We start from the raw sequence: 14,206 nt of genomic DNA, 5'->3' as shown, positions 1-14,206 counted from the left end.
GGTGGGTTTTTTTTTTTTTTTTTTTTTTTTTTTTTTAGGTCTTTGCCAATGGTGTAGTGAGCTATTATGTGCAGTTATAAGAAAGAAATAGTCACAATACTCAAGTTGTATCATTTAAAATGTACATAATCAACATTATAACCAATTAAAATGCTCAGTCCACCTTTATTAAATTGCATAACTGTAGCAGTGCAAGTTTTATTAATGTGGTTATCTCTGTTACTTATCAGGTGTAAAAATCATGTCTGCATTCCTGCAACAAATGTTTGTGATGGTCATGATAATTGTGGTGACAATTCTGATGAAGATATTGAAATATGTAAGTGAGAAATCACTCATTTTTATCTGTAATGCTACCCATAAGCAGTAACTTGAATAAACAATTTCCCTGCAATAATAGCTTACATGTTATGATCAGGTGTTTAGTTTGTTAAACACACCATAAACATACAGAGCTGCTTTCTGCTGATGTCACCTCCAAATAAAATGTTGAATTTTGTTAAATGCAAACAACTTTTAAGGGAAAATAAGAGGTATGACAGGAAAATACAGCAGCTTGTGGTATCACTCCTCACATTTAAAAGTGGACTGCTGGAGGTTTGCTTTTGACCTCCAGCAGTCCACTTTTAAATGTGTCTGTCAGCTGCACTCAACACCTTCTCTAAGTGGTGAGTAGCAATCTATCTTAATACATGTTAATATCTGTGATCTTGTAATATGTTTCATTACTAAATTCATTTATTGATCTCATGTAAATTGTACTGCAAGAAGATACTACAAACATCTGTATAGCTGCCAGCAGTACCTTTCTTTGCAGCATCAATAAATACTAAAACACAAATATTTTTTACAATGTTAGTTGTGGATTATGGACCTGGTATGTGATGGCAGTCAGCTGATAAGTGCTTGATATGTGCATCATTGCAGACTCTCCTGTTTTTGTCTAGGAAGTTATGTGTTGCTATATAACACTTTAACAAACACAAACATACACACAAAATTCAAGCTTTCGCAACCAATGGTTGCTTCATCAGGAAAGAGGGAAGGAGAGGGAAAGACGAAAGGATGTGGGTTTTAAGGGAGAGGGTAAGGAATCATTCCAATCCCGGGAGCGGAAAGACTGCTTGTGTCTGTGTATGTGCGGATGGATATGTGTGTGTGTGTGTGCAAGTGTATACCTGTCCTTTTACCCCCCTTAGGTAAGTCTTTCTGCTCCTTCATCAGATAAAGAAGAAACACATATTCACTCATTTATAAATACATAGCTCTTTCTCTCTCTCTCTCTCTCTCTCTCTCTCTCTCTCTCTCTCTCTCACACACACACACACACACACACACACACACACACGGCCACCATTGTGTCTGGTTGTTGTGACCTGTGACCCCTCAAGCAGTGACAGTGGTCATATGTGTGTGAGTTGGGTGTGTAAGCTATCTGTGCATGAATGTGTGCAGATGTTTCTTCTTCATCTGATGAAGAACTTTGTTTGAAAGCTAACCTCCAACAGTCTACTTTTGTATATGTCTGTCTGCTGCTCAACACTTCCTCTATGTCATGGGTAGAAGTCTGCCCTAATTCATATTGTTATTCCATTCTGGATTTTCCAATGCTTGAACAGAAATATGCAGTGCTTCTTTGCATGTACAGATGGTCTTTAATATCTAATCATATTTTTTATTATGTTTTAAAATTAATTGGACATTATATTGCTTACAAAATTCGCAGATCAACTTGTATTCTAATTAATTAATCCTCTCTGATTCTAAAAAATTTGTTCTGAAACTTTTCAGGTAAATTTTTTGGTATATGTAAGGAACAGCAGTTTGCTTGTGACAATGGATTTTGTATAAGCAATGTGCTTCGTTGTGATGGTATGAATGATTGTGGTGATAATTCTGATGAAAGAGGGTGTGATGAGCCACCATGTACATTTGGCACCTGTTCGCAAATGTGTGTTGAGAAGAAATCAGGAAATTACAGCTGCCATTGTGCTGCTGGCTACACAATGGCCACTGGAAACCCATTAGAGAAGAACCGAACCTGCTTAGCAGAAGGTATTTATATTGTTATCTACTGTTTGATTTGCCATAGGATAACATTTTTTCTTGAGTACCAGTAGCAGCTGATTAATTGAGTGTTTAGTCTATATAGTTTTAAGAAATGTAAGTATGTGGAAGATGTTCCACTGGTTGAAAAGGCAGCTAGTAACTCACACTCTCTCTCTAAAAAGGTTTCAAAAATACATTTGATGACACATAACAAATTTTGAAACTCATTGTCAAGGCAACTTTTCCACATTTTATCAAGGAGCTGGACATCATCATCATTTGAGATTCTAAGATCCTTTCTGTTAAGAAACTGTCTCATTGTTTAGCACATTCTTCACGTGGAGAGAATCCTTTACTAAGGAAACAGTGGATCATTATTTCCAATCAGATAATTGTTGCATACTTTGAAGCTGCACAGGATGGTTATCATTGTGGAGAGATCAAGTTTGTACCATTGAGCATAGATTGACATATAGGAGAACCAAATTTTTTTATTTGCAGCACTACCTCTGTGATTTTGCATAGGCACAGATATATTCATATTTTATTATAGATGCCAGTAAATGCACATTGTAGTCATATCTTTCATCAGTTATGGTGGCTTAATTGTTGCGAAAATACAGGGTGATTCATGAAGATATGCAAGTATTTTAATATGTTATTCTACAAGTAAAACTAAAGAAAAAAGTTCATATAAACATAGGTCCACAAATGTTTAGCTGTGGAGTTATGGCTAATAAAAGATTTTGCCCGAAATTTAAGAACTTTGCTAATATGAAGCCATTACAAAACTGTATGAGGTTAAAGTAAAGCACGATTTTCATTTATTTTGTTGTTATTGGTCTGATGAATCTAATAAAGCATGTCCCAGGAATCTAATAAAACATGTCTCAGGCATGTATTGGCAGAACATTCAGAGACGCAAAGATTATTATACAAGTAATTTTGTTTACTTTCTATTAAAAATGTAGAAACTTTTATGTCATTGTTGGCAACCATTAGTGAGGTGTTTCTCATTTCCTAATCTCCAAGTGAGCTAGTTTTGTGTATTGTTTAGTGAAAGAACATAATAACAACAGTGTATTTAAGTGAAACCACATAGTAACTGTTTTAGTTTGTGGATTATTTATGAAATAGGTAGCCTTTCAAATTTATGGCAGAGGAATATGCTGATACGGTGTTTTTTATGGCAAATGTGATGGTAATGCTACAGCTGCAGTTAATGAATATCACTTACATTACCCATCTTGGAGGATTCTAAATGTACGACCATTAGTGGAGTATTTCGAATCTTATGGGAGACAGATCCTCTACCTTGTATTCATAATCAGTACGAGCATTTGATACGTGAAGATGATGATGAGGGTGTTTTGGATGCTGTTCCACATAGCCTGGGTACCAGCACACGGCATACATCTCATCGATTAGGCATTACACAATCTAAGGCATGGCATACAATGAAGTACAATAATCTGTATCCCTACTATAAACAAAAAGTACATCATTTACATCTGGGAGATCCTCCCCTTTGCTTCGAGTTGTGCAACTGGTTAAATACTAATCGGCAGTTACACAAATACATTTTATTTACTGATGAGGCACAGTTTACTTGAGATGGTATAAGCAATTTACATAACAAGCACGTATGGTCTGAAGCAAACCCACATGCAATAGTACAACACAATTTACAGCTGTGATTTAGCGTAAATGTGTGGTGTGGTATATTCAACACACACTTTATTGGACTATTCATTTTCCCAGGACATCTAACTGTCAAGACGTACTTATAATTCCTTCAAGAAGTGCCCTGCTTGCTCGAAGATGTTCCACTTGCTACGCGATTGCAAATGTATTTTCAACATGACGGCGCACCTCCACATTTCACCAATGCCATTACTACACATTTAAATGAACATTTTCTCCAGAAATGGATTAGTCATGGTGCTACACATCTGTGGTCGCACAGATCGCTCAATTTAACACCAATGGATTTTTGTATATGGGGATGGATGGAAGACATAGTTTATGAGGACAAAGTCAATACAAGTGAGGTATTACTTGCCAGCATTATGAATGCAACAGACAAAATTAAGAACAACCCTGTAAAACTGAAATGAGCAACAAAATCTGTTCATACATGTACAACTGAATGCATTGAACTTGATGGAGACATTTTTTGACACGTTCATACAGTTTAAGTTAACATTATTACCATCATTTTTCCAAACTTAAATTCTCTATAACTTCTGTTGAAAACTTAGTGCAATTGCCTGGAATTAAAAAATGGGCCAAGAAGTTGGTAGGACATGTTCTGAGCCAACAAGCTATCACCAGTTTATTTAGTACTGGTGGGCAGCATGGATGGTAAAAATCATAGAGAGAGACCAAGAGATGAATACTCTAAGCAGATTCAGAAGGATGTAGGTTGTAGTACTTACTTGGAGATGAAGAAGTTTGCATGGGATAGAGTAGAATTGAGAGCTGCGTCAAACCAGTCTCAGTACTGAAGACTACAAATACAACAACAACAGTTAATAAATTGAGAATTTTACGAAATTCTTTGCTTCTCTGGATGTTCTGGGAAACTACTGCAGATAAATGTCTGGGACATGTTTTATTAGATTCACCAGATCAATAACAACAAAATAAACGGAAATCGTGCTTTACTTTAACCTTGTACAGTTTTGCAATGGCTTCATATTAGCGAAGATTTCAGGCAGAATCGTTTATTAACTGTAACTCCGTAACTAAACATTTGCAGACCTATGTTTATATGAACTTTTTTCTTTAGTTTTAGTTGTAGAACAACATGTTAAAATATTTGCATATCTGTATATGGAACTTTGTGCATTGTACTTGAAATTTCAAACATTGTAACATCATTATTTTTATATGTTTGGTTCAAAAATGTCTTTTTCTTGTTTTTGACAGGAGGACCACCCACATTAATTGTAGCTAACGATGCTGAGCTACGTCTTCTAAATGCATATAAACCAAGTGAAGAATGGAGCAATAGTTTGACTGTCAAGCAAGCTAATGGTGGCACATTAAATGCTTACAAGCTTGAATCAGTGGCTATTCTATGGGAGGGCCATGAGAGCACAATTTTCTGGTCTGATTATCAACACCATCATATACAAAGCATGCCTTTACTTCTCCCATCCCCACCTGCTGGCAGTAGTGATTCTGCTACTACAGGTCACAGGAGAACACGAAGAGAAGATCATATACGAACACTAGTAAGTATTTGTGCAAATGTAAATGAAAGATAGGCATTTATTTGCTGCTCTTTCTTTTAAGTGAGTCTTTATCTTTTATCTTTCAGTTACCAACAACTGCTTATTAGCAGTAATCAGGAATTTTAATCTTGTATGTTTAGTTGATTGTTCTTTTCTAATCATTTCTTGCTTGTAAATCCTCTATTTCAAAATAATTTGCAATGCATAATCACTTTGTCTGCCAGAGTTCTGTTTTTCTGAAATCGTATGTCAAATTAAGGTCCATTCTACTAACTACTCCCTGTAGTTCTACAATATCATGGCCAGATTCTGTGCTGCTTTTCAGCCCATTTATGTGCCATGTGATTTATATCCTTGAGGCCACATTTGCCCTGTTACTTAATGAGTACATCAACTTACATCTATATATGCTATCTGCATGCTTCACTCCTTTATGCCAGCTTGAGGATCAATAGAGTTGCCAGTGAAGATGAATACATGTACAGTGAGTTTACACTGGTAATAAACAGTTCTGCATCAAAGGTCATGCTCTACAATACAAATGCTGTGATATTGGCGTCAGATTCACCATGTAGTTTATGTGGCTATATTTTGTATGCTAGTAACACTAAATACTTGTCAGAACAAAGCATTTACCATTATAGTTTTAAAAAATTTGACATTTCAAACAATTGAAAGTCCAGATCAGAATAGAGAGAGCTCCATAGTTATCTGGGCACTTGCTTATCGTGGGTCTGAAAAGGAACATGGCACTAACAGTTGTGAGTTACACTCAGTAAAGGCAACTGTTTGTTACCTAAGTATTAGGAAAGGTACAATAATCAGATTTCAATCAAGTCCTTAAGGAGGAAAACCTATGTGGAAAGACAGTTTTCAGTGGCAGTGGGCATTATGGAATAGTTGAGAAATGAAGTGCAGGCATTCCTGTTTTTCATGCAACAACCCTTTACTTGAGTTCATCAGTGCACACAATAGATAGAACTTTCATTTATTATTACAAATATGCAACAAATTTCACCATTCATTTATTCATAGCTGTATGTATATCTAGTGCTCATGCACAATTTCCAGTTTTATTGCTTCTGAAAAGCCAGTTTCCTGCACTACACACACACACACACACACACACACACACACACACACACAGCTGCTGGCTGTGATGACATTGTTATATTGGAACATGAAAACAAAGTCACTCTTTGCAGATGGAATAGGCGCTTATTATGTATTACAGTGGCAAGATATTGGTGTGACAAGTGTGTTCTAGCATAGCCTCATATAGGCAACTGCTTTACACTCTCGTAACTAACAAACATCGGTATTATTTGTTAGTAATGATGTATGATGTGCCCAACAAAAGTTCAAACTTTACATCACTGTTTTCTATACCATAAGAGCTATAATGGTAAGCTCATTGCAGCTCCTTTAATTTGCAATGAAATAACTAATTAGAAAATAATGAAAATCTGCCTGTTAATAGAGAATAGTCGTAACTTCAAACTTGTGCAAAGGAAATTGTTCATGTAATTACAATCTGGCATCTGTGACTCTTCAAAGTTGACACTTGCCAAAAATGCCTGAAATTGGACGCTTTCTCTTGAATATTTCTGTGTATGTTACCCCCTTTTGAACCTGTATGTAATATTCACATATAGTAGACATTGTCACCAGCCCACAAGGCACAACAACGTGTGATGTATAGGATGAATAGGAGCCTGAAGCCAGGGATCAGTCTTTATGAAATGGATAACAGTGAGGACATAATGTCACTCTGTAAACTGTATAATGATCCCTCAATGTAGTGTGCTGTGGAATGTGTTGATGTGAATCTTAGAGATTCACTTGGAAGATAATTGTCATTCATACATTCATACAATTGATGCATTGCTTCTCAGTTGGCCATACCCCATGCATGACACTGTGTAATGGTTCTGATACTGGGTTACTGTCACAGCTAATTGGCAGAAGCATTAAGTCTGGTTCATATAGTATCCATAAAAACCCACTGATGCAAGATTTTATTTCTTACTAGACCTTTTATGGGATAAAAAGTTAGAAGCTTTCGCATGCAAGAACTCACAAACTGACTGACTGGATGAACCTAGTTTAGCTAAAACATGAAAAACTAAAATACCTAGAGGTGGAGTTCTTCTGTTCTATTGCAGAGCTACACTGTGTATAATTTGTGTGACAAGTTAAACTCTGGCACCAGAGTGCAACACGAACCAGAGTACTTGCCTTTCACAGATGATGTGCACCTTATTGTGCTACCGAAACTGCCTCAATCACCAGCCTAAATCTTCAACATACTACAGCCTTCTGCTCTTGCTTCAGCAAAATTTGACAGAAATGGGATAAACTTCCAACAGATCAAAACTTTCTCTTAATCCACATTAGGCAAGTGTACCAGTTTATATGGCTCTTCAGTGTATGTGGTGGGAATTCTTCATTTATTAAACAATGTGTCACTCAAGAGGTGTCCTCAACTATCAATGTGACATCGGAAATTCTGCACCACTCTAATGAGCATTTCTTGAGGAATAAGACCAATTTCTTCATGTATTGCATTTTTCTGGGCTGTCACAGATCTCGGATAGTGTTTGGACACCTGAGCCCCATAGAAAAAAAATAAATAAATGTCGTGTGACTCGGGCCTCCCGTCGGGTAGACCGTTCCCCAGGTGCAAGTCTTTTGATTTGACGCCACTTCAGGGATTTGCGCGTCAATGGGGATGAAATGTTGATGATTAGGACAACACAGCACCCAGTCCCTGAGTGGAGAAAATCTCCGACCCAGCCGGGAATCGAACCCGGGCCCTTAGGATTGACATTCTGTCGCGCTGACCACGCAGCTACTGGGGGTGGACCCCATAGAAAAAATTGCAGGGGGTAAGGCCTGGTGATTGTGCTAGCCAGTAGAGGATGTTGCCACGTGAAAAATTAAGTGTCCATGAAACATCTATGTGAGCATTTGGAGAGAAATCTGAGTCGTGTGAATGGTAGTTCTGCCCTGCTGAAACAGACTTAGTCAATCTGCAGCACATTGAGTCTTTGTACAAAAAAAGTACTGATAATGTGAGTGTCTTGTCGAGAGTTGAGTGTCACAGTAGCACCATCTGCTCAAAAAAGTAAGGATCAATTATCCTGGCTCTTCCAAATGCTTACCATACAGTAACACAATTGTTATGTAGTGGTTTTTCATGAAGTTCATGAGGTTTCCGTGCACTCAAATATCAGAAATTTTGTTGATTAATTCATCCCAGTTGCACTAAAGCGTGATAAACACAAGCTAATGGTTTTCTGATCTGGAACTACATGATGAGAGTGAATCTGGAAGGACTCCAAAAATTATGCTCAGCAGCAACAACAGATTAACCTTTTACCATAAATGATTCCTCAGTGCAAGCTCTTACCTTACCCATCCACAGTATGGTTGGAATTCATTACAGATTGTAATTTGCACTACCTGAATGTCAGTTATGTGTATTAAATGTCCTATTCAATCTTTGCTGCTGTTGTTCTGATATCGCGATGTCAGCCTATTGCTATGTTAACTTGTTGGCGTTTCTGTAGCGTATGCCATGAGGTGGGGTCTCTGGGACCCCTATGTTTAAACTGTGATTTAAGGCAAAAATCATATGCAGGGCTGTCCATAAATTCATAAGAGTATGAGGGGGTGGAGATCTCTTCTGAACAACACGCTGCAAGGCATCCCAAATATGCTCAATAATGTTCATGTCTGGGGAGTTTGGTGGGCAGTGGAAGTGTTTAAACTCAGAAGAGTGTTCCTGGAGCCACTCTGTAGCAATTCTGGATGTGTGGGGTGTCACATTGTCCTGCTGGAATTGCCCAAGTCCATCAGAATGTGCAATGTACATGAGTGAGTGGATGCAGGTGATCAGACGGGATGCTTACATATGTGTCACCTGTCAGAGTCATATCTAGACATATCAGGGGCCCCATGTCACTCAAATTGCAGATGTCCCACACCATTACAGAGCACCCACCAACTTGAACAACCCCCTGCTGACATAGAGTGTCCATGGATTCATGGTGTTGTCTCCATACCTGTACATGTTCATCTGCTTGATAAAATTTGAGATGAGACTTGTCTGACCAGGTAACATGTTTCCAGTCATCAACAGTCCAGTGTCAGTGTTGAAGGGCCCAGGCAAGGCATAAACCTTTGTGTTGTGCAGTCATCAAGGGTACACAAGTGGGCCTTTGGCTCCAAAAGCCCTTATCAATGATGTTGCATTGAATGGATTGCACGCTCACACTTGTTGATGGCCCAGCATTAAAATCTGCAGCAATTTGTGGAAGGGTTGCACTTCGGTCACATTGAACGATTCTCTTCAGTCACCGTTAGTCCCATTCTTGCAGGATATGTGATGTTTTACCAGATTCCTAATATTCGAGGTACATTTCTGGAATGGTCATATGGGAAAATCCTCACTTCATCACTACCTCGGAGATGCCAGATCCCTTCAGTCATACTCCTACTATAACACTACGTTCAGACTCACTTAAATCTTGATAACCTGCCATTTTAGCAGCAGTAACCAATCTAACAACTGCGCCAGACACTTGATATCTTATGTAGGCATTGCCTCCCACAGCACTGTATTCTGCCTGTTTACATATCTCTGTGTTTGAGCATGCATGCCTTTACCAGTTTCTTTGTGCTTCAGTGTACATCATCCATGTTAATACAATTTTTTTCCCCCATTTGAACTTTAAATTATGAAGGATGCTTTGCCTCACCATGTACTTTCATTTTCCCATATGGATATGAGAATATCATCATTTTTACTGTTAAGATGTCTTCGGTTTTGGTAGAAGGCACTAAATGAATTTTCTCTAAATCTGTGAATAATGTGACTGAGTGTGTGGTACTGCATCAGTCACACATCCATGTGTCAGTGTCCTCTCCCCTGAGTGATTTTCCAAGTAGTGCATTGACATGTTCCTCAGAATTCTTCATCCAAAAAACAAAAAGAATAGTTTGAAAATTGTAATGTTTGGGTGATGGTATAAGCTTAAATATTCACAGTAAACAGTTAAAATCTCTTTCCCACACATCTCATATTAGGCAGTCTCAACAAATAAAATGATCGTAAGTACCGGTAATAGATGCAATTAGACAACAGACATCCTAAGTGAAAAAATATTGATTAACAGATAGACTACAAGAGACAACAAAATCAGCTCCTTGATGATCTGGTCAAGAAGCTAAATATGATGCGTTACACACCTAAAAATATATGTCAATTTGCTATCTGCAAAGAACATGTTTTCAGTAGCTGTATTGAATTATTTTCTGAATGATGAAGATAAAGTAAATAAAGTGTTTATCCTAAAATAGTGAGCAATAAAAATATTGTGTAAAATTGATAAGTACAAATATTGCTGAGATCTATTTTGCTGATCTTCGTCCCTTACAAAATTTTTCCATAATAATAAAAATCTGCCATAGAGAAGTATTGTTTCTCAATACTAAAATAACAAATACTTTTTTCTCCTGGATTCACATTTATAGCAGTTTTAAACATGAACTGACTGTAACAGATAAATTACAGTTAATTTGTAGTACAGTCAACAGTACATTGTGGAAACTTCTTCTGGCCATCATTCCATGTATCTGAACATTTCCTTTGCTGATTGAATGTGTAGAAAACAGTGTAAGAATGAACAAGTACTGTAACACAAAAGTCTACAGGTTCTTCAACTAAAACCTCACATTGTTGTATTGTGAGTCACAACAAATTGTTTTTATGACTGTTTTCTGTTCCTTCCTGATTTTGTTGAAGAGAAAATTATGACAATTTTTTTATTTAGTATAGCTCACGTATAGTTATTGAAAATTTGTTTATGAGATAATTATAAAAAATTTCTTAAATATTTGTACAGCTTGAGAATTTGCAAGATCCAAAAGGTCTTGCAATTGACTGGGTTACAAAACGATTATACTGGGTAGATGCAGGAGCTGACACTGTTATGGTTTCAAAACTTGATGGTCTTGAGCGAACAACACTCATCAGTACAGATCTGGACCAGCCACATGATATTGTTGTTGATCCACAATCTGGGTATGTATTTCCCATGTAGAGGTGCCTTGGTACTTTGAAGATATTTTTTATTGCTTATTCTTATTTTGTTTCTTATTTTTTAGACTTATGTTCTGGTCAGACTGTGGAAAAAAGGCTCGAATAGAAGTTGCTGCAATGGATGGAACAAACCGCCACACTCTTATTGATGCATCTGGGCAATGGCCAGCTGGATTAGCAATTGATTATCCAGCTCGTCGCCTCTACTGGAGTGATCCAAAAGCTCTTACTGTAGAAAGTGTTGATCTGTATGGCCACGATCGACGAATTGTCCATATATTTCCCTCAGGTATTCTTTTGTGACATGTATGGTAATTATTACAATAAGACATTCCATATTTTGAGATTCAGTTTGGTGGCTTCCAAGAAAGTTTGTCATATCTACTTCCCTACCATCTCATTCATACTTTTTGGGAAGAACATAAACCATCAAGAGAGATAGAGTATCTCATGTACGTCTCCATGTTTGTTCAAGTACTGTGTTAAATTTTTATATTAGCATTATTCTCATGCAGCTTTCAGTGTCCTGCACATTAAAATAACTAGGATCTGGATGCATCTGTCACTATGTGGTGTTTTAATACATCACAACTCATTACACAGGTATACAATTATGCATCCAGTATTTTTGTTGTATTACTTTGGTTATATCTCTTCTATTACAGTGTTCCTTTTTTATCGTTTTCACTTGTGTTGGTTCCCCTTTTGTACTCTACAGCATTTGTGTACCATAGTTCTGAGTTTTCCTTTTCTTTACTTTTCATTTATGTTCTCTTTTTCTGAACTTGGCCTTTCTGTAGCCCAATAACTAATGCATCTCTAATATTCTTTTCAGTATGTTTGTTTATTATTTATAGCATAGATTCCTTAGCAGTCCTCTTGTGTTTGATTCGTCATCTTCTTTTCAGACCAGGGCTTCATTAACTAGCAGCAGCTTGTACATGAATGAAACATTGTGTGTAAAATTTCCTTGGGGTAGAATTGCATAGCAAATTAAAATTGAATCAAAAGATAGAAAACTTATCAAGAAGCTCTGCCCCCCATAGTTTGCTTTTAAAAGTATTTCACATTGTGTTGGCCTAAAGACAAGATTCTGGCTTATTTGGAATATTTTCACCCCCCATCGTCACATGGAACTGTCTTCCAGAGCCGTAAATTTAAAATAAATAAAATATTGATTTTGGAGATGCTGAGTCGCAATAGGCACAACAAAAAGATTCACACAATTATAGTTTTCGGCCATTAAGGCCTTTGTCAGCAGTACATACACACACACACACACTCATGCAAATGCAACTTGCACACACGTCTGCGGTCTCAGCAGAAACCACACTGCCAGCAGCAGCACCAGTGCATGACGGGAGTGGCGACTGGGTGGGGGTACGGACGAGGCTGGGGCAGGGAGGGGAGGGATAGTATGGTGGGAGTGGCGGGCAGTGAAGTGCTGCAGTTTAGACGGAAGGCAGGATAGAAGGTGTGGAGGGGGTAAGCAGTGGAAAGGAGAGAAATAAAAAGAAATGAAATTAAAAGATTGAGTGTGGTGGTGAAATGACAGCTGTGTAGTGCTGGAATGGGAACAGGGAGGGGTCTGGATGGGTGACGACAATGACTAATGAAGGTTGAGGCCAGGAGAGTTACAGGAACGTAGGATGTATTGCAGGGAAAGTTCCCACCTGCGCAATTCAGAAAAGCTGGCGTTGGTGGGAAGGATCCATATGGCACAGGCTGTGAAGCAGTCATTGAGATGAGGGATATCATGTTTGGCAGTGTGTTCAGCAACAGGGTGGTAGACTTGTATTTTGGCCACAGTTTGTCGGTGGCCATTTGTGCGGACAGACAGCTTGTTGGTTGTCACGCCTACATAGAATGCAGCACAGTGGTTACGGGTTAGCTTGTAAATCATGTGACTGGTTTCACAGGTAGCCCTGCCTTTGATGGGATAGGTGATTTTAGTGACTGGACTGGAGTAGGTGGTGGTAGGAAGATGTATGGGACAGGTCTTGCATCTACGTCTATTACAGGGGTATGAGCCATGAGGTAAGGGATTGGGAGCAGGGGTTGTGTACGGATGGACGAGTATATTGTGTAGGTTCAGTGGATGGCGGAATAGCTTGGTAGGAGGGGTGGGAAGGATAGTGGGCAGGACACTTCTCATTTCAGGGCATGACTTTTCACACATATTTGGACGTATTTTAGCATCATTTTTCGGACGTAATTCTACTTTCTTACGTAATTTTTTGCATTTTGTGCACCACCATGGATCCCTGCTCCTTCCATGTGTGTCAATACAAAAAAGTTTCCTTACCCCCCCGCCAGATCCCAGTCACACATACTGTTCCTGCATTGTTTGCTTGGCTCATGAAATCCCCCCTAATGGACTTACCATCAAATTACCCATCTCTGGTTGCCACCCCTCATTCCACATTGATCTCCACATGTTCAGATTCTGCCAATCCTTAACACCACCTCAAAAAGCTCTCCATCCTACTCACTTCCTACTCCCGCCTCGGAGTACCACTGTGTACCACCTCTACAACAACCTCTAAACCTCCCCCATGCCCCCACATAGCTGACAAACTCTGTCTTGCAGACCTACTACACTTACCCCACCCTCCAAAACTCCCTCCCACCACCACACAGAACCCAGAACCCAAACACACTCGCAACACAGTTATGGACCTATCCTCCAGAAGCCTTAGTCCCACAGAAGCAACAGTCCTTTCCAAAGGCCTCACCTTTTGCCCCACTCCCAAATTCAACCATGCAGGACTAGTTAAAGACCTTCTCTCCTTCTCCCAGTCCATCCAGTGGA

General features: G+C 38.5%; 1 protein-coding gene across 1 annotated transcript in view; it reads left to right on the top strand.

Annotated features, from left to right (window-relative positions):
* Positions 1–14,206, top strand: part of LOC124802490 (low-density lipoprotein receptor-related protein 1) — a 735,000-nt gene that overhangs the window by 662,808 nt on the left and 57,986 nt on the right. The window contains exons 61-65 of the mRNA XM_047263305.1: positions 231–319; positions 1,792–2,055; positions 4,981–5,288; positions 11,198–11,376; positions 11,460–11,683. Of these exons, the coding sequence (XP_047119261.1) occupies positions 231–319; positions 1,792–2,055; positions 4,981–5,288; positions 11,198–11,376; positions 11,460–11,683 (1,064 nt within the window). The remainder of the gene's footprint in view (positions 1–230; positions 320–1,791; positions 2,056–4,980; positions 5,289–11,197; positions 11,377–11,459; positions 11,684–14,206) is intronic.

Source organism: Schistocerca piceifrons, chromosome 6, assembly GCF_021461385.2.
Source record: "Schistocerca piceifrons isolate TAMUIC-IGC-003096 chromosome 6, iqSchPice1.1, whole genome shotgun sequence".
NCBI lineage: Eukaryota > Metazoa > Arthropoda > Insecta > Orthoptera > Acrididae > Schistocerca > Schistocerca piceifrons.
The sequence above is the reverse complement of the archived record's forward strand: the minus strand, read 5'-3'. Positions and strand labels throughout refer to the sequence as shown.